General features: G+C 46.2%; 2 protein-coding genes across 3 annotated transcripts in view; both read left to right on the top strand.

Moving 5' to 3' along the window:
• Window positions 1-1,254: 1,254 nt before the first annotated feature.
• On the top strand, window positions 1,255-6,918 carry LOC138766175 (very-long-chain 3-oxoacyl-CoA reductase-B-like). 2 transcript variants are annotated; one of them, XM_069943599.1, is made up of 11 exons: window positions 1,255-1,489; window positions 2,794-2,840; window positions 2,915-2,990; window positions 3,543-3,653; window positions 3,878-3,945; window positions 4,609-4,653; window positions 4,751-4,785; window positions 5,196-5,277; window positions 5,673-5,738; window positions 6,017-6,166; window positions 6,490-6,916. In XM_069943599.1, the coding sequence occupies exons 1-11, from the start codon at window positions 1,333-1,335 to the stop codon at window positions 6,604-6,606; spliced, it is 954 nt and encodes a 317-aa protein (XP_069799700.1). In that variant the 5' UTR covers window positions 1,255-1,332; the 3' UTR covers window positions 6,607-6,916. The 2 variants fall into 2 exon arrangements, with proteins under 2 accessions (XP_069799700.1, XP_069799783.1); XM_069943682.1 differs by lacking the exon at window positions 5,673-5,738 and having other exon boundaries at window positions 6,490-6,918.
• A 2,930-nt stretch (window positions 6,919-9,848) lies between these two features.
• LOC138766102 (very-long-chain 3-oxoacyl-CoA reductase-B-like) overlaps window positions 9,849-20,859 on the top strand; it is a 12,193-nt gene continuing 1,182 nt past the window's right edge. Inside the window, exons 1-9 of the mRNA XM_069943483.1 lie at window positions 9,849-10,075; window positions 12,506-12,552; window positions 12,627-12,702; window positions 14,008-14,118; window positions 14,618-14,685; window positions 15,850-15,894; window positions 17,060-17,094; window positions 19,256-19,337; window positions 19,921-19,986. Of these exons, the coding sequence (XP_069799584.1) occupies window positions 9,919-10,075; window positions 12,506-12,552; window positions 12,627-12,702; window positions 14,008-14,118; window positions 14,618-14,685; window positions 15,850-15,894; window positions 17,060-17,094; window positions 19,256-19,337; window positions 19,921-19,986 (687 nt within the window). The 5' untranslated portion in view covers window positions 9,849-9,918. The remainder of the gene's footprint in view (window positions 10,076-12,505; window positions 12,553-12,626; window positions 12,703-14,007; window positions 14,119-14,617; window positions 14,686-15,849; window positions 15,895-17,059; window positions 17,095-19,255; window positions 19,338-19,920; window positions 19,987-20,859) is intronic.

Below are 20,859 nucleotides of genomic sequence, written 5' to 3'. Positions count from 1 at the left end.
GACACCAAGTGACCTACGAAAAGAATGGCAAGCGGGAGCTGGGGGTGAAATACTTGGCTAGGACGGTACGAAACAGGCTTCTAACGGCAGGACTGAACTACAAAGCTAGAAAAATAAAAGCTGTTCAATAAGAAGAGGCAAGACAAAGCTAAGGAAGAAACTATCAACAACGAAAGCAAAGAAGACCCAGGCTGAAGTTTACCGGAAGAGGCCATAGCGATTGGACCATAAAGGACTACGGGGAGGTCGTCTTCCCTGATTAATCCAATTTCTAGCTCTGCCAAAACCGCGTCATGAAATGCTTAGTAAGACCTGCAGAGCCCACCAAGCTACAGTGTATGGCACCCACTCAGACATTGGAAATGATTCGGGGGTTATAGGAAGGCTGGGATCCGGCAGAAAAGTCTTTATGATGGACACATGAGTCAAGCCACATACAAAGTTATTTTGGACAAAAAAATTCCGTCTGCTCTGACGACGTCCCCGAACTCTGTGGATTGTTCTTTCAGATGGACAATGCCACATGACACACAGCTGGTCAGTCATGGTGTGGGTGAAGGACCACCAGATCAAGACCCCATCATGGCCAGCCCAATGGGCAGACTTGAGGGAATGTTATCAATCGGAAGATTAATGAGTACAAGCCATCAAAAAAGCTTTGACTATCTGTTCCAGGAGTGGCATACAGCAACGTAACACACTGGTGGGAAGCATGAAAGACATATGAGAGCTGGGAATTAAAAACATGGGTATTATACCATATACTGATTTCTGGACTTCACCTCGGCTGAAATATTACACCTGTCTGGTTTCAATAAATGCTCTAGAATATCTGAATATCTCAGAAAATGTCGTTTATCGAATAAACAAAACCAAGATGTGACCTAAGGTCTGGACGAATGCATGAGAAATACCTGGGAGAAGCTTCTTGGACTCCTCTAAGCTGGATTATGCCAAGTTTCCATGTGGTGCCGCGACTGCCACAACGTACACACACAATGTCCGTATACATCCCGGACGAGCCCCCAATTTACCAAAGTTAGATCACCCAAGGGTCCCCTCCTGTTCTAACTTTTATTGACTTGACTTGCAGAGTACAATTGCAGGTGTAATCTGTGGAGATCGACAGAAATATATATTTTTTATTCTTTGAACAGACATTGTACCACTGTACATAGTGCACTCTGCTCAGTGTCTAGTACAGGGTAGAACAGGCAGACGTATGAAGTTTGCTACTTACTCAGGACTCCTATCAGGAGGAGGTGGGACTGGTTAAAGTTTACAAGCCACTAAAGCTGCTGTCATTCGTGTAACCATTACATAGAAGAGCAGATGGAGTTTCTTCTACCTCAGGGGTTCACTCTTTTGGGTCACTTGGTACTATCCTACCTCATCCTTAAACAGACATGGAAATTCCTAAGAGGATTCAGGATTCATATCCTCTCCAGAGTGTGGAGGACTGACCTTAAAAAGTATGGTGGCTGGGCAGGTAAGTGGGTGAGGGTATCATGTAGAGGCATATCCATGGGCCCTCCATAGAGTAGTAACTCTGCAGAATATGTAGAAATCCTGGATGAAACCCGCTGCAGTCTACATGAGACTTACAACCCTAAATATGCATAAGTAAATTCAAATATATGAATTGTAGAAGTTTGGCTTCACTGGTATCAAATCCACAGTGATTCCTTTCTATGAATCCATAAAGATGATGCAAGGCATGGGAATACTTTAATAGTCCCTATTTATACAGATTTGTAGACGTAATAATGACTCCTTATTGCTTTCACAATGTTATAGACTGTTATCGGCTACTCCATCTCTTTACTCCCTCCTCTCCAAACCGATACAGTAGAGAGTGCTGATAGGTAAAGTCCATGGGCTGAGTTAATGATTTGTATAAAATTTACTATAACAACCAAACTTATTGGTTGACACGTCTGTGTGGATACTGCATCATTAAAGAGTCAACTACAGTCTGGACGAATGCGTGAGAAATACCTGGGAGTAGCTTCTAGCATTATTTTCTTGTGACCCCCCCCCCCCAAGCTAGAAGAACAGTATTATGGTAGTGTTTCTTGTGGTGCTCTGGTTTCAACAACGTGGACACAACATCCATTTTGGTCCCGGACGAGCCCCCAAAGTTAGTTGTTCATAGTGTCCCATGCTGGTCTAAGCTTTGTAGACTTAACCCTCAAGAAACCCAAACATGCAGGCATTATACCAGGTGCTAAAATGTGTTACCCTTATGGCTGTCTGTTTCTGTACTTAACATGTCCCTACTAAGCCCCTCTGCCCTCATAGCTGAAACAAAAGTTCTACAAATGGCCATAGATTGGTTGATGTGAAGGATCAAGTAAAATTACCCAATCTGACATGTGTCTTTTTAGACCTATGAGGGTCTTAAGTCTTGTGGCCAACTATGTCAGGCAGAGAAGAACCTGTAAGATTCGGATCAGTGGTCAACTTGTCAGGAACTTTGTGGCCTAATTTAGGAGGCAACCATGGATTATAGATTTGCTATTGTTTGCCATGAGTTTGTACTCCAAAAGAATTACATTATGGTTACTTAGGTTACAGTAGATGGAGGGACCATGATAGGTCCTGAAGCAATACCTTAAAGCTGTTGCCCAAATAGATGGGAAGATTCTTCATTCTTTGGGTGCCCAATAGTGTGGACATTAAGTAATGTGCCCTGTCTATATTTGACAATGAGCGACTCATGGCCAACTAGAGACTAAGGTCCAATATCCCACTTACATTATTGTACTGTGTTATGTTCCACTTTTTCCCCAGTGGTAACAGGAGCAACAGACGGGATCGGGAAGGCCTACGCAGAGGAGGTCAGTGGACACCAGTCTGACGGTCTATGTATCTGTCACTCGTATGTCCTCATACGTCTGTGTCCTCTCCATAGTTGTCCAAAAAGGGTTTTGATGTTGTCCTCATCAGTCGGACTTTGGAAAAGCTGAAAAATGTCGCAAGGGGGATAGGTAAGAGACAGGAAATCTATTGGCAAGATGTAAGGTTCTAGATATATATACCAAAAAGACCAATAATTCTGACCAGAATGAGGTCACAAGATATAGACAGGACTAAAGCGTTGGAGGAAGACTCTACCTGGAGTCAGTATTTATCCTGCTTGTATCGGGAGGCATCTGATCTCCAGATCTAGACTGGTAGAAAGACAACTCCGTATCTGGAGCATTTTTCAGCCTGGAGATCTCTTATCCTGTAAGTACCAATATACTCGTCTAGTCACAGTCTGAAAACTTCATGCATCTCATATCCTGGTTGAAGATGGACTCTAGATACTGGCAGTGTGAATCAAAACCAGAGGAATAATTCCTTCTCAATATCTTGGTCTAGAGTTATAGTGAATTCAGATATAGAGTCCTCAATCTAGACACCTTGTTCAGTTTTAACTCCAGATACAAGAACGTCGAGTGGGGACTCTGAATAGATTCTAAATAAACTAAACACTAGTATGATGCACTGGGTTTCTAGATTCTTCTAGAGTTTACAGAATCTTCTAACTTCCACAGAGCAGCAAACCAAACGGAAGACCAAAGTAATTCAGCTGGACTTCACAGGAGGCCCCGAAATCTACCCCAAGGTGGAGCAGGAGCTGAGGGAGCTGGACATCGGCATCCTTGGTAGGACCATTCCCTGTGTAAACTTTCTATATTGTGACCAGAAACAGGATGAGTTAAAAGCCGAGAGACCTCACACGTCATATTAGATCTTCTCCATAAGTTTCCAGATGTCTTCATGATGTACGTTACACCATAGTATGAACCTCTTGAGGATTTATCATCAGTCCGAGCCCTACTGTCCATTATGGGGGCTCGGCAGGTCATTCTTGGCTCTTCTTTTGCAGTCAATAACGTTGGGATGACGTACAGTGAGAAGCCCGTCCCGTTTCTTGGGGTTCCCAACGTTGGTGAGGTGAGTGAGATACAGTAAGAAATAAATATGTCATTCTACCACTGTTACATTAGGTGCCACAGGGTCAAATTCAGTGACCTGTATCTCCCAGCACCCATGCTCTGACACCATCATGGCAGCCACTGGTCAGGGGTCACTTGTCCAGTGTATGGGGGGGTTCCTGCCAAGTATATAATCATTGCTAATACAAATCCTCAATATGTCCCGAATACATGTGAATACTGGTGGCTGAAGAAGTTGGGTGCAGCCCTAGGGAGTCCTGACGGATACAGCCTTATCAGCTGCTATATGTCCTGCAGGAAGTGATGTATTCTCTTCAATCTGGAGAGCAGGACAGGTTTTCTATGGGGATTGGACAGTTCTATGCTCTGGACAGTTCCTGACATGGACAGAGGTGGCAGCAGAGAGCACTGTGTAAGACTGAAGAGAATACATCACTTCCTGCAGGACATACAGAAGCTAATAAGTGCTGGAAAACTTGGAATTTTTTTAAAAAAAAGTCAAATACAAATCTCTGCCATTTGCTGGGACCAGTTAATGCTATTGTAACAACAACGCTCCTCATCATCCACTCCTTTCCCGTGTATCTGCTCCTCACAGTGCTAGGGATACAAGATTGTATCAGGAAATGGTCCGAGAATTTGTTTATTTTTCCCTTAACAGAAAGTAACGGCCATAATGAACTGCAACATGACGTCCGTCGTACAAGTGAGTATATATAATATTACCAGGCGTGTCACTTGCTTCCCCCCGCCAGGTGATACAGATAGAAGGGAGAGATTATACCTGTCCTCTTATATTCCAGATGACCAGGATTGTGCTTCCAACAATGATACAGAGGTAGGTGCCTAAGTGTTCGCCCCGGGTGATTGGACTGTGTACATAGATGGACGGGGGGACAGTTATCAGGTGTATGTATGTGTATGCCAGCCGTATCCCCCGCTCACCTGATGGGCGGCACGGAGAGGCGTAGCATACTCCTGTTCCCTATTTATCAAGGTTTACGCCAGGCAAAAATTTACACCTGCTCCGGAGCAGGTGTAAATTTTTGCGCAATTCCTGCGCCAAGCAAAGGTCCTGACAGATTTACTGAGAGGCGTGCTCCTCTTTGTGAATCCGGCGGGTTATTGGGGGCGGGGCTTAATGTAACTTGTATGCCGGTCTTAATAAACGTCACCCATGGCGTTTTATTATTGGGCAGTGCAGGTAGATGGAGATGACGGCCATCATCTTCCATTTCTGTTTCCCAGGAAGAAGGGTCTGATCATCAATGTCTCCTCAGAGGCCGGGAGTCACCCGTTCCCGATGCTGACTATATACAGCGCCACCAAGGTAACGCCGTCCTCTGTGCCGCGGATGTGCAGTGTCCCACTGCGTGGGGTTTATGTGCTTTAGATTAGTAGTCGGATATGATGACATTGGACAAGGTGCGCCATCTAATAGTTATACTGTGATAAGGCTGAGAAGTGTTACATTAGCCTATAGGCATATATATCCTCTCACAAGTCTAGGATTCACTGGGCTTCAGGCCCGGCCTAGTTGTCTATGTGGATATAGATACAGGTTGGGCAGATAGCAGAACTCCACCAGAAGTCGACCAGTGTGAAAGCTTAGATGTGGCCCGAGACTTCCACATCCCACAACAGCTTCATTATGTATCTGAATAGACATTGCTCTCTGGTATCAGCCGCCTCTTCCTACTCCCATCACACTGTATTGTCTTACAGGTGTTTGTGGATTATTTCTCCCGAGCTCTGAATATAGAATATAAATCCAAAGGGATCACAATACAGGTAACGTATGAACCGGTGAGAGTGCTGAGAGTACACGATAGGGGGAGTAGTGCTCTGAGACAGTATCACAAGTGTTAGGATTAGATACAGCTAGCAGTATCACACATGAATGGCTTGGAAACAGGGGCTCAGCACACAGCTTGACAAATGATTGGATTAGATACACTGGTCAGCAGACCGTATCACACATTTAAAGGCTTAGATACACAGCTTAGCAGACAGTATCACAAATAAAAGACTTAGATACGCCCGCTGTAATGTGTCTTTGTTGCCCACAGTCGGTGATGCCCCTGGTGGTCTCCACCAACATGTCCCAGAATATAGACAGTAATCTTTTTGTGAAAACCGCCCATGACTTTGCCCGGGAGTCTCTGAACACAGTGGGGTACACCCATCGCACCAATGGCTGCCTCTCCCACGAAATACAGGTAATGGATTGTGATTGCAGCTCTGAAGGTGACTGAAGTGTAATGCACAATGGAAAAAGTGAAAAACTAAATATGTAACACATTACATATAGATTTTATTGCACCACTCTACTGCCAATGCAAACTGAAGTATTCAGAGACCCATCCATTAGAGTGCCCCCTGGTGGTAGATTATACATATAGAGACTCGCTGTGGTCTATCCTCATCCTCTATTGGCAGAAAGAAATGATGAAGTGTCTGATAAATACTACTGCCATCTAGTGGCCTCCACAGGAAACAGGACATTTCTCACACTCTTCATGGCTGTGACTTCTTCCTGCAGAGTTACTTTGCCCACCTCATCGTATCAGACTCCATCCTGGGCTCCAGACTGGTAGGAAGCTTGGCTAAGAAAGCGAACGAGTCAATGGAGAGAAGTATAAGACAAAAGAAACAATAACCTGGAGGGCAAGAAGGATCCATGTCTGAGGCCGATCTACTGACTACTCGTCCGGACAGAACTGGTGTTATATGGAAAGGAAAAAATAAATGTTTTTTTTTTTTTTTTTTGTGAATTTATAAGTTATATTGTACATGTCAGCCTTTGCCCTCTATCTCCTCATACATATCAATATATAATACTGCCACAATACACAAGACTATAACTACTATAATACTGCTCCTATATACAGGAATATAACTGCTATAATACTGCTCCTATATACAGGAATATAACTACTATAATACTGCTCCTATATACAGGAATATAACTACTATAATACTGCTCCTATATACAGGAATATAACTACTATAATACTGCTCCTATATACAGGAATATAACTGCTATAATACTGCTCCTATATACAGGAATATAACTACTATAATACTGCTCCTATGTACAAGAATATAACTACTATAATACTGCTCCTATATACAGGAATATAACTACTATAATACTGCTCCTATATACAATAATATAACTACTATAATACTGCTTCTATATATACAAGAATATAACTACTATAATACTGCTCCTATATACAGGAATATAACTACTATAATACTGCCCCCTATATACAGGGATATAACTACTATAATACTGCTCCCTATATACAGGAATATAACTACTATAATACTGCTCCCTATATACAGGGATATAACTACTATAATACTGCTCCCTATATACAGGGATATAACTACTATAATACTGCTCCTATATACAGGGATATAACTACTATAATACTGCTCCTATATACAAGGATATAACTACTATAATACTGCTCCTATATACAGGGATATAACTACTATAATCCAACAAGAGAGAAAAAGGAGCTTGCACTCACCACAGAATCGCTGCAAAAGACATACGTTTATTCAGTCTCCATGGACATGTGTGGGGAGGGGAAGTGAAGGCAGGGGCGTCTCATGGCTACAGCCGTTTCACGTGGTTACCTCCACGCTGCACACTGCTGCCTAGAATCCTCACTTGGAATTATCCTAGCTCATGGGTATAGAACTAACACCGTATGAACATTGGTGCTAACTCGGATCTACTTCCTACATTGTTATAACTACTATAATACTGCTCCTATATACAAGAATATAACTACTATAATACTGCTCCTATATACAGGAATATAACTACTATAATACTGCTCCTATATACAGGAATATAACTACTATAATACTGCCCCCTATATACAGGAATATAACTACTATAATACTGCTCCTATGTACAAGAATATAACTACTATAATACTGCTCCTATATACAGGAATATAACTACTATAATACTGCTCCTATATACAGGAATATAACTACTATAATACTGCCTCCTATATACAAGAATATAACTACTATAATACTGCTATAATATGCTATGGTGTCCCTCCATTCTGATGGTTGCAGTTTGCCAGTCCGGCTCGGCACATCCATCCCAGGCAGCAGGTGGTTGCTGGCGGCAGTGGCCTGTGATTGGCTGACTTAGTGACACTTGTTCTTGCTGGATTGCATTGCTTTGGACCACAGGTCTCCAAACTGCGACCGTCCAGCTGTTGCAAAGCTACATTTCCCATCATGCCTGGACAGCCAAATCCAATGTTTTAGCTGTCCAGGCATGATGGGAATTGTGGTTTTGCAGCAGCTGGAGGGCCGCAGTTTGGAGACCCGTGCTTTAGACTCTTAGCTTGTGGACGATTCCCGCTCTGTGAATTTGTACTGGACATAATCTCCTGGACTGTGATCCCCATTCGTGATCCTGACCATTCCTACCGTCTCACCTATTCCTGGCACCTAAAGGGGAACTCCGGATAAGAAAAACTTGTTTTCTATTAAAAGTACATTAAAAGTTCTATAGATGTGTCTATACAATGTGTTACTGTATCTGTGCGGTTCTGCCACACTGGTAGCTGATGGAAATCCAGGAAGTGAAGAAAATGTCCTCTGTGCCAGTTCACATTGTCTCCTGCTCCCACTGCTCTCCCCCCTTAGGATACAAATCTTCCATGTCTCTGTCTCACATTGTGTGTGTTTGCTGAGCACAGGCTGATGATGCAGATGTGATGTCACAGGAGGCGGGGCTGGATCCCCCAATCCCCTGAGTGATTCACCATCTCTGACCGGCCAGAAGCAGCTACTGCACTGATTTTACTGATTGTGATGGGTGGGGGACTGTGATGATTAGCTGAGGGAAAGCATTGCATTCTGGGAAATGCTCAACCAGGAAGGACAGAAACACAAAACAGAACAAAAAAAAACACCCCAAACAAATGGATTTTTGGCAGTTTCAAAACTGGGATAGACAGGTAAGTAATGCTATATGCTTCTGCAGAAGTTTCATTTTTTAACTTCTACCTGGAGTTTCCCTTTAAGAAGAAACAATTTACCATCCAGGTAGGCAGGGATGGGGTGGATGGAGAATAGGGCTGCACGTCCTTACTCCTGTCCTGGAACTTAAAGGGAACCTGTCACCAAGACTATGCTATCTAATCTATCCCCATCATGTTATAGAGCAGGAAGAACTGAGAAGATTGATATATATCTGTATGGGAAAAGATTCAGTATAACTTGTTACATGGTGAGTGAAATCCCTGCTTATTCTGGGTTAAGGAGTCCAGTGGGAGGAGTCACTCAATGGACTGGACTCTTTAGCATGGAAACATCATAGATTTCTAGAACTTTCTCAACCCCCTGTCGGTCTGCATGAGGCTGCGTATTACTTATCTGCACTGCCATTTATTCACCACTAGATGTCACCAAAGTACATGGCATACAATGGTAACAGACTGTGCAACATAAAAGATGAGGATTAGGAGGGGTGCATTAACCCTTCAGGGGCCGGTGTGACATGTCCCAGAGCTCAGAGGAAACCCTTGAAGTCCATGTAGTGGGAAGCTCCTCCGTCTTTATGTTCCATACTTAGTGATGCTCGGAACAGGTGGATTGATACCGACAGGTCATGTGACACTTTGCACACAGGGACCACATTCAGCTCATTGTGTGACTACTGGTAGGACCAGGTCTTAAAGGGGGTGACTACATATAAGTGAGTGGGACCATAGTCTCAGATGTGTTTCAGATAATCTAATGTAAGAACACTGTCCCCCCCTCCTGAGTGACCTGCACATACTCCTCTCTGCTACTCCGCGCAGCCACAACGCTACATGAAGTGCATTACCAAGGTCCGATGCTATCAGCAGGAAGTGGGACGGGCTGAGGTATACAGGTAGAAAAGCCCAGGTGTCAGGCACAGAAGGATTATAGGACGGAGAAAATGGAGTGTGCCGTCCCGCAATGGTTCACTCTGCTGGGTCACCTGGTTCTCTCCTACCTGATCCTCAGACGGCTATGGAAGGTCCTGAATGGTTTCCGAGTCCATGTCATCTCCAGGGTGTGGAGGACTGACCTGAAGAAGTATGGCGGCTGGGCAGGTGAGTGCTCCTGGGGAGAGAAGTAACTGGAGAAACATGGTGGGAGCTTCACTGCAGCAGAATACATAGAAATCCTGGATGAAGACCGGCTGCAACCCCAGATCCCATCACAGAAAGCTATGAGCAGCCAAGAAGGAAGCCCAAACTTCCCCTTTAAGTCCAGCAAATGTTCAAATGCGTTGAAGTTCAGCGAAAACAAATTCTTTTAAATCAACTGGTGTCAGAAAGTGCCAGAGATTTGTAATTTACTTCTATAAAAAAAAAAAAAAAAAAATCTCCAGTCTTCCAATACTTATCAGCTGCTCTATGTCCTGCAGGAAGTGGTGTATTCTCTCCAGTCTGACACAGTGCTCTCTGCTGCCACCTCTGTCCATGTCAGGAACTGTCCAGAGCAGGAGAGGTTTTCTATGGGGATTTGCTACTGCTCTGGACAGTTCCTGACATGGACAGAGGTGGCAGCAGAGAGCACTGTGTCAGACTGGAGAGAATACACCACTTCCTGCAGGACGTACAGCAGCTGATAAGACAAGTTTTTTTAATAGAAGTAAATTACAATTCTCTGGCACCAGTTGATTTGATTTTTTTTTTTTTTTTTTTGCTGAACTGACCCTATAACGGTGTGGATACTTATGCATTCAGTTATGTTAGAGATTTGTTCTCTCTAGAGTCATACCCGTGTTTCCTGGCTGTTACACCATATACAATGCAGGGGGGGGGATACTTTTATAGACCCAGTATACAGCTTTGTAAACCGCTCCTCCTTACTGTTTTTTATTACTTCTCTCCTATAAGTCATGGACTTTTATCATCTTCTCCATCTTCTTCACTCCCTCCTCTTCATCACAATACATCCACAACCCATGGGTAAAGTTCATGGTTTCAGTTAATGAATGATTGGTTGATCTAGTGAAGATTTCCCTAAGGTCTGGATATACCTATGAGATATACCTGAGGGGTAGCTTCTTGCATTGTAGGGTTGTGGCCCCCAAACTACCAGTGCAGTATTGTGGCAGATTTTTTTTTTCATGGTGGTGGGAATATTTACCATCCATATTACAGCCCTAAGAGGTTATCCATGAAAAACATAGCTACTTTCTTCCAAAAACAGCTCCATATCTGTCCCTAGGTTGTGTGCACTATTACAGCTTGTATCCATTCACTTTAATTGAACTAATCTGTAATAACGCACACATACTGAGGACAAAAGTGGCGCTGTTTCTGAAAGAAAACATCTACGTTTTTAGAATCCTGGATAGCCACTTTTTTACATCCCGGACGAGCCCCCAAATTTAGATCCTCATAGGGTTCCACACTATTCTAATTTTCATTCAGCCATAACGCGGATGCTAAAATGTGTCAGACTTATGGCCTTCTAAGTTAGTCCTTACTCCACATACTCTAAAGAAATCCTTTGTGTCCTCATAATGAGATATCAAAGTTGAAAATGACTCAGAGACGACCATTGACCACTTGATGTCTTTACATTAAGAAGTCCAGATGAGCTAAACAGTAAAACTAAGACTGTGAGGGTGCACAGACTTTTCCACAGGCCACCCATTAACATTTCTATGTCAGCAACCCCTAACAATGGAGAAGCCAACAATTGTCCCATCCTTCTCCTGACCTAAGAGATGACAGTTTTTAGTCTTGTGGCTATCTATGTCAGGTAGAGCGTAAGGACCATCGGGATTTGGATCTGGACTCTACATAGTCACAGGATCTATATGGCCCAATACTGGGGACAACTGAGGATTGTAGAATATGGCTTGCATGGCATGAGTTTAATGGTGGACAGGGACACTAAGAGCTTAAATCCAGGCCTAAAGAATTACTGGGGCTCCTGGCATCTTTATGTCGGCTACGCTCATATGATTTCATGAAAAAATTGACCATCTGTTATAAAGAGAGTTAGCTGCTGAATTTACACCCTATGGTGGTTCCCCATGTAGGTGGGAAGATCCTTTATTCTTTCGGGACATAATAGTGAGGACATCAAGTAATGTAATGCAATAAACAGAGAGAGAAGATGGTGCTCACCAACTGGGTGTTGAATCATCTGGCTTTATTGAGCATGTGAGGATTGGGGGAGGAAGGAGTCGGGTGACTGCAGTTTCGCGGCAGAACGCTGCTTTGTCTAGCTGTTGTTCAAGATTGAGCACCACCGGGGCTTGTCCAACTTATGGTCTGCCAGAACAGTTACCGTGAGTGAGAACTGGAGCTGTGCCATCTGCTTTTTGTTGGTCAATAATGTCCATATAGGACAGTGAGCACATAGTAGGTCCATCAGTATGAAACATAGTGTGTGTTGGGTAACTTTAGTGAATGGTCCAATCTAGAGGTATCCAACCAACGTTCTATACGTTCTACATTGCCCCCATTTAGTTTACCCCCCCATTCCATTACTGAATTATATTCAAATTTTTTCCCTAGTGGTAACCGGAGCAACAGACGGGATCGGGAAGGCGTACGCAGAGGAGGTCAGTGGACTCCAGTCCGTCATTCTATGTGTCTGTCACTTGTATGTCCTCATACGTCTGTGTCCTCTCCATAGTTGGCCAAAAGGGGTTTTGATGTCGTCCTTATCAGTCGAACTCTGGAGAAACTGAAAAATGTTGCGAGGGGGATAGGTAAGAGACAGGAAACCGAAACATAATGTGTGGTGTTCTAGATATATATCGTCAATCCATGAAGGGATTGGAGTTTCAAATATGGACAGGGCGAACAAGCATTCTGGAGTCTTCCTTCATCCAACCAATATCAAGAGGTGTAGACAGGATGAGGAAGGTCTTCAGACACACAGACCATAGGGAGGGCTCCTTCATTCCGCCAGTATCTAGAGTTCTTATGTATGCTGTCTCCATCTGGAAAAATTGGCCAAGTCTACACAAGATGAAGGCGACAACCAGATATTTGCAGTGTAATAAGCTTTCCAGATACAAGGAGACTAAGTGGACCCTCAGTACGCTTGCTAGAACTTGGAGTCCTTCATCCTGTTGTTCTGGGGATCTTATTTAGACAAGACTAAACTCTAAGCGGATACAGAGAGGTTGAAAAAGATGCTGTATCTGAAGTCGTCATTCAATCTTCGTATATCTGGGGAAACAGAAACAAGATCTCCAGATACAGAGAGGTTAAAGAAGACTATATCTGGAGTCCTCATTTAACCTTCTTATATTTGGTGAGACCTGTTTAAATACTGATAGAAATGAGATCGCCAGATTTAGACAGCTAGGACAACTCTGTATCTGGATCCCTTTCAGCCTGGAGACCTCTGTTATCCTGTCAGCGCCAAGACATTCATTTAATCTCAAAAATATAAAGAAAGTAAAGAAAAGTCTACTGAGACAGGCTGGAGAGGGAATTCAGGTACTGGATCTGGTTTGGTTCTGGAAATTTCCTCACTCCTGTCTACACACTGAAAATGCTGATTCTGAAGTCCCCATTCATACTGTCAGTATCTCATAAGGTAATTGGCCAAGTATAGCCAATAATCGTTTGGTGTAATAGGTCCTTAAATATAAATGAAGACTCCAGATACCGTCTTTTCCAGAGACCTCCTTGATCCTGCCTAGATCCTGGTAACATAAACAAGATCACTCATACTGGAGGGTTTCATTCCGTCTGTATCTGGACACGTTCTTTGTCTTATCTCCATACTGACAGGATAGATGTTCCTACATAGAACTCATATGAAAAACTAATCCAGATGAAGAGTCCTTATCCAATCTGGAGACCTCCTTCATCTTCTCTTTATTTTGTTTCTCACTAAAGAAACTATGCGAGAGTATGACGAACCATAAGATCTTCATTCATCTCAAGGTAGTGACGGCTCTGCCCATGTGTCTTTACGGCTGAGGAATAAGAAACAGACTGTATTTCTAGAACTTAAGTAGAACCTTAATGACACTTACAGAAGTTTGTAACATCCACAGAACAGGAGACCGGACGGAAGACCAAAGTCATTCAGCTGGACTTCACAGGAGGACCCGAAATCTACCCCAAGGTGGAGCAGGAGCTGAAGGAACTGGACATTGGCATCCTTGGTAGGACCATTCTTGGTGTTTATGAGATCAAAAGTCAGGAATTGTATAAGTTCTTATTGGAGGCCCTGTAGCCACATATAGAATTTAACCCCATGCACATGGTGGGTAGGAGCTTCAGGTTACATGTGTTCTTCATCCTTATTACAATGTGAATGGGGTATACAGTAGACTGGTATGACACTATCACACCATATAGTGTATACAGATCTACACCAGTAGATGACGGGACATTAGATGAGACAGCTCAGCTCGTGTTTGTATGAACTCCACATGACTGCTGACTACACTATAAGTCCTGGGGGCATCAGAATACTGGGAGCTATTGTCAGGACCCAGGATAGGCAACTCCTATAGGTAAAGACAAGCCATCTTGTGTCTTATCAGTATTGTTACACTTCACCCTCAGACTCTTCTATCTTCTCTCTCTCTCGTCCTTGGTGGCAAAATCCCAGATCCAATATAAGGGACAGAAGAGTTACTTTTGGCTCTTCTCTTGCAGTCAATAATGTTGGGATGACCTACAGTGAATTACCAGTCCGGTTTCTTGGGCTCCCTGATGTCAATGAGGTGAGTGTGACATGGCAATGTGTAATCATACCACCATGTTACACCATGTGATCTCCGTTCTGTAGCAAACCTACAACTCCCAGCATGCTCTGACAGCCTGCAGCCCACCATGTGAGCACCCTGGTCCAGGGTGTAGGTGCTGGGACCCAGGGTGCTGGTATTGATGTTGGGCCTGCTGGTGGGCCTGGTGTTGTGGAGGCTTCTTGGAACGTTGGCCAGGAGTGATGACACCCACAGTGATAAAAAGAACGTGAACAGGAGATAGGGACCGCATAGGAGGCCATTGCCTAATGTACTTTGTACTCAGCCGGGATGTGGTGAAGTGTTTGAAGAAATCCTGGTACTCACGTATAGATGATTCTAGTTATCTCACCTAACCGCCTTCTGCCCCACAGTGTCAGGTGAGCCGTCCTCTGGGGTAGTATGAGCGGGCCTGTAGTGTCCTTCCTACAAAGCTCAGCACTTAGAGAGCGGCTTGCTGGCACTGTGCTCTACTGCAGGTCCAGTCTTGAGCTAGTCCGTCCCGTTTGTAAGGTGGTCGACTGTTCTATCCTGTTAGTCTTTCTTCAGTGTAGGCATGAGTGAGATCCCCCTTGACTGCGGTGTCCCTAGAGGTCTTATCTAGCACCCCATGAAGGTTGGGGAGCTAGTGCATGAACAATTATATACATCACCTGTCTGGCCTGTAGCCAGGCACTAACTGACTAAAGACTAAGCGGAAGTAGTCACTATAAGGGAAGGTGTTACTAGAGAAAAAAAGTGTATGTAGTTAGTGGTTGGAGTGACATCTAGTGGTTGGAGTAAGGAACAGCAGCCTCCTGTCCTAACCTGTGACACTAGAGAGATACAGTTTTTCCAAGGTGTAAGAAAAGAAAAGAAAACACATAGTGGCCACTCATCGGCGAGACGCCACTACAGTCATTGATTGGCTGAGCAGCCGGTCCATCAGCCAGGACAGCCAGTATCTCACCGCAGGCACAAGGACATGTAACTGCGTACGTAAAATAAAAAATCAATTAAAAAAAAAAACCGCCGAACTTGATCTCCCTGATCTGAGAGAAAGTGAGAGGGCCCAGTGATCTGATCTTACAAAATATATTACACAAGCATTTTATTATAGGAAAATATGAAATAAAATAATTTTCTTCTATATTTTTCTATCAGAGAGTAACAGCCATAATGAACTGTAACATGACGTCAGCTGTACAGGTAAGTATTAAATCTGTATGTATTACCACATCATCAGTATGTCTCCTCCCCATGCAGGGTGATACAGATAGAAGGAGCTATGAGTCTCCTCCTCCTCCTCCTCCCCATGCAGGGTGATACAGATAGAAGGAGCTATGTGTCTCCTCCTCCTCCTGCAGGGTGATACAGATAGAAGGAGCTATGAGTCTCCTCCTCCTCCTCCTGCAGGGTGATACAGATAGAAGGAGCTATGAGTCTCCTCCTCCTGCAGGGTGATACAGATAGAAGGAGCTATAAGTCTCCTCCTCCTCCCCCTGCAGGGTGATACAGATAGAAGGAACTATGCGTCTCCTCCTCCTCCTCCTGCAGGGTAATACAGATAGAAGGAGCTATGAGTCTCCTCCTCCTCCTCCTCCTCCTGCAGGGTGATACAGATAGAAGGAGCTATGAGTCCCCTCCTCCTCCTCCTGCAGGGTGATACAGATAGAAGGAGCTATGAGTCTCCTCCTCCTCCTCCCCATGCAGGGTGATACAGATAGAAGGAGCTATGCGTCTCCTCCTCCTCCCCCTGCAGGGTGATACAGATAGAAGGAGCTATAAGTCTCCTCCTCCTCCTGCAGGGTGATACAGATAGAAGGAGCTATGAGTCTCCTCCTCCTCCTCCCCATGCAGGGTGATACAGATAGAAGGAGCTATGAGTCTCCTCCTCCTCCTCCTGCAGGGGGATACAGATAGAAGGAGCTATGCGTCTCCTCCTCCTCCTCCTCCTGCAGGGTGATACAGATAGAAGGAGCTATGAGTCTCCTCCTCCTGCAGGGTGATACAGATAGAAGGAGCTATGAGTCTCCTCCTCCTCCTCCTGCAGGGTGATACAGATAGAAGGAGCTATGCGTCTCCTCCTCCTCCTCCTCCTGCAGGGTGATACAGATAGAAGGAGCTATGAGTCTCCTCCTCCTACTCCTGCAGGGTGAAACTTATAGAATGAGTTATGAGTCTCCTCCTCCTCCTCCTGCAGGGTGATACAGATAGAAGGAGCTATGCGTCTCCTCCTCCTCCTGCAGGGTGATACAGATAGATGGAGCTATGAGTCTCCTCCTCCTCCTCCTCCTCCTCCTCCTCCTCCTCCTGCAGGGTGATACATGTTCCTGCACTTATAGGGTAACCCAGTATTTTTCTATCTTTCTAGATGACCCGGATTGTCCTTCCACACATGATACAGAGGTACAGTATGTGACGGTGTATATGATTATTATGGAGCCTGTATCTGGGCCTTGTTGTGCTGCAGTCCAGTCATGGTCATGAGCTCCAGGGTTTGCCGTGGGGTTTCCTCAGCCCAGGATTGCTGGAGTGAGGCCAGTGAGAACATGATGGTAGTCCTAGTGTGTACGGAATTGGGGGAATGGGTAGGACATGAAGGATGCCTCTCCCCTTTACTTGCACGGGAACACTCTGACTTTTGGCTGTTGTGTGGTACTAGGGCCCCCGACCTTCTCCTGCTCAGTCTCTATGTGTATGAAGGTACTGACAGATCTGTGATGCACACTGGTCGGCTCCAGGTGCCTTCTCTACAGACTTGTCGTTGTATAGATGTTCTGCAATACCCAACAGTGGGGTGCAGGCTACTAGTCATAGCTACCCTGATGACCAGGCCCGGCCTGAAGCCCTAGAGGTCCTGGGATACCATAAGGCCCAATGGACAGCTTCTCTAATGGCTTCATGATATGGCGATCTCAGCCAATGACACTTTTGTAAGAGAGTGCTAGAGGAGGTCTCACACTACACAGACATGAACTGAACTCCTTTTCCTAACTTCTACACTATCACTATTACTAATGGCTTCTCCTCTCTCCTAGTCTGAGACAACTGAAGACTGAGCAGGTACCTCCCACCTTCTAGGGCTTTTCATCCCAGTGTGGTGTCTATCTTGTGCATGTTACTAGCTCTGACCATGGTACAGAATGACCTCTAGGCGGCAGCATTTAAGCAATGCAAATTTGGTACAGTATGGAGGTGTCTTGTAAGACAACCATGAGGTGGTTAGGATTATACGCAGTCACTGCATGTTCACTTTAATATCCTGCAGAGTGTTCTTGTGCTCTCAAGATGGATGGACTGTGCAGGAAGCGGTACGGGGGTGGATGGACTGTGCAGGAAGCGGTACGGGGGTGGATGGACTGTGCAGGGAGTGGTATGGGTGGATGGACTGTGCAGGAAGAGGTGGGGTGGATGGACTGTGCAGGGAGTGTTGCAGATGGATGAACTGTGCAGGGATGGATGGACTGTGCAGGGAGCGGTGTAGGTTGATGGATGGACTGTGCAGGGAGCGGAACGGGTGCGTAGATTGTGCAGGGAGAGGTGGGGTAGAGGGACTGTGCAGGGAGCGGTGGGCATGGACTATGAATGGAGCAGTGCGGGTGGATGGACTGTGCAGGGAGCGGTGCAGGTGGATGGACGGACTGTGCAGGGAGCGGTGCAGGTGGATGGACGGACTGTGCAGGGAGCGGTGCAGGTGGATGGATGGACTGTGCAGGGAGCGGTGCAGGTGGATGGATGGACTGTGCAGGGAGCGGTGCAGGTGGTTAGATGGACTGTGCAGGGAGTGGTTCTGGTGAATGGATGGACTGTGCAGGGAGCGGTGCAGGTGGATGGATGGACTGTGCAGGGAGCGGTGCAGGTGGATGGATGGACTGTGCAGGGAGCGGTGCAGGTGGATGGATGGACTGTGCAGGGAGCGGTGCAGGTGGATGGATGGACTGTGCAGGGAGCGGTGCAGGTGGTTAGATGGACTGTGCAGGGAGCGGTGCAGGTGGATGGATGGACTGTGCAGGGAGCGGTGCAGGTGGATGGACAGACTGTGCAGGGAGCGGTGCAGGTGGACGGATGGGCTGTGCAGGTGGATGGACTGTGCAGGGAGCGGTGCAGGTGGATGGATGGACTGTGCAGGGAGCGGTGCAGGTGGATGGATGGACTGTGCAGGGAGCGGTGCAGGTGGATGGACAGACTGTGCAGGGAGCGGTGCAGGTGGACGGATGGGCTGTGCAGGTGGATGGACTGTGCAGGGAGCGGTGCGGGTGGATGGATGGACTGTGCAGGGAGCGGTGCAGGTAGATGGACTGTGCAGGGAGCGGTGCAGGTGGATGAATGGACTGTGCAGGGAGCGGTGCAGGTGGATGGACTGTGCAGGGAGCGGTGCAGGTGGATGGATGGGCTGTGCAGGTGGATGGACTGTGCAGGGAGCGGTGCAGGTGGATGAATGGACTGTGCAGGGAGCGGTGCAGGTGGATGGATGGACTGTGCAGGGAGCGGTGCAGGTGGATGGATGGACTGTGCAGGGGGCGGTGAGCATGTGACGTACATTGTTTTTCATTTCTCTCTTTCCCAGGAAGAAGGGTCTGATAATAAATTTGTCCTCGGAGGCCGGTAGTCACCCGTTTCCCATGCTGACTATATACAGCGCCACTAAGGTAACACTAAAGACCCCATTACATGCGGCGGCAGCGAGCGGGTGAGTGCGGGAGGGGCCACGGGAAGCTGGGGGGGCTGCCCGGGTGATCGCTAGATGGTCCGGGCAGCCCTTAGCGGCAAGGGTCCGGGCAGCCCAGACCCTTGGCGGTCTGCTGCCACTGCTCCCATTCCGCGGAGAGATGGCAGCAGATCGCTGCCATCCTGGTTGTTTGTTTTTCAACACTTTTGGAAGAAAAACGATGCAACGATCAGCCGACATCGATTGTTGCCTTCTATTCCACGGGACAAATATCGGCCCATAATCGTTCTGTGGATTAGGGCCTTAACCTCTGGAAGGGGGGTGAACGTCCACATGACATGTTCTTCTCTTCTTCCCTATAAACCTCTGTGGATCCAGGACAAGAGACTGATGAACTCTTGGAGACACATTTAGGGTGGAGTTCCCCTTCATCTGTACAGTCTTCTCCATCGCTCCACCTTGTGTTCAGATTCATTAGCTCCATGATTATGTATCTGAATGGGCAATTGCTCTCTGGTATCAGCCGCATCTTCCTCCTCTGATCATCTTCTATTTTCTTCCAGGTCTTTTTGGATTATTTTTCCCGAGCTCTGAACATAGAATACAAGTCCAAAGGGATCACAGTGCAGGTAATGCCCGGCCCGGTGAGAGTACACGATGGGGGGGAGTAGTGCTGGGGGGGGGGGGGGGTCTCTCAGACAATACAAAGGCTTAGATACACAGCTCAGCAGACAGTATCGCTTATGATGAATCTGAGGTGAGGAGTGGGTGGAAGCCGATGCAAGGGGTGATGACGAGGTCCTAGACTGAGTCCGAAGAAAGATGGGGTACACCCGCAGCCCCCGCTACACAGCAAAATGGGGAGCAGAGTGCAAAAGTACAGTGGACAGCTGGGCCTGAGGCGGGAAGCGTTTTAGCGCTTGTCCTACCACCACTCTGGATTGTTGGCTGTCACTCCTTGCCTCCTCATCCAGTCAGCGTAGCACATGCTTCACCAGCTTCATCACAGCGGGTGGCGTGGGTGAACGACAGCGGGCTGTCCTCAAACTCATCAATCTGGGACACAAACCCCTCACCGCACAGGAGCTGTGGAAGGGGATCGAACAGCAGACGGACAAGTGGTCGCTGCCGCTAGCCTGCCCTGCAGTGAGGGTGCTGTCTGAACGCATGTTTAGCATGCAACAGTGAGTGTGTAAGTCAGGGAATTACTGTGACCTGCACTGACTGGGTCACTTACAGTAGGCAATGCTCTGAAATTAGGGTGAAGAGCAGTGATCCAAACACTATGGGGGACATTTATGAAGGTCCCGCCCGGAGTGTAGGACAGGGAGGAGGTGCAGATTCACCCCTGGCATTCGCCTGCCATATGCCCTACTCTAAGGCGTAAATCATGGTCCAAATCTACGCCTACTGGTGAAGTTGGCTGGGGAAAAGGGGGCGGGGCCTAATTTAAGCCCGGCGTACGAGTATGCCGGTATTCATAAATCCCCCCTATGTTTTAG

Source organism: Dendropsophus ebraccatus, chromosome 1 (assembly GCF_027789765.1).
Source record: "Dendropsophus ebraccatus isolate aDenEbr1 chromosome 1, aDenEbr1.pat, whole genome shotgun sequence".
Lineage (NCBI taxonomy): Eukaryota > Metazoa > Chordata > Amphibia > Anura > Hylidae > Dendropsophus > Dendropsophus ebraccatus.
This window is presented reverse-complemented; position numbering and strand designations above follow the sequence as displayed.

Bases quoted from the DNA above. Each gene is read 5' to 3' on its own strand.
- LOC138766175 (XM_069943599.1), top strand. From the start codon at position 1,333: ATGGAGTTTCTTCTACCTCAGGGGTTCACTCTTTTGGGTCACTTGGTA. The intron at 1,490-2,793 runs GTAAGTGGGTGA...CTTTTTCCCCAG, and splicing joins AAAGTATGGTGGCTGGGCAG to TGGTAACAGGAGCAACAGAC. The intron at 3,654-3,877 runs GTAGGACCATTC...CTTCTTTTGCAG, and splicing joins GCTGGACATCGGCATCCTTG to TCAATAACGTTGGGATGACG.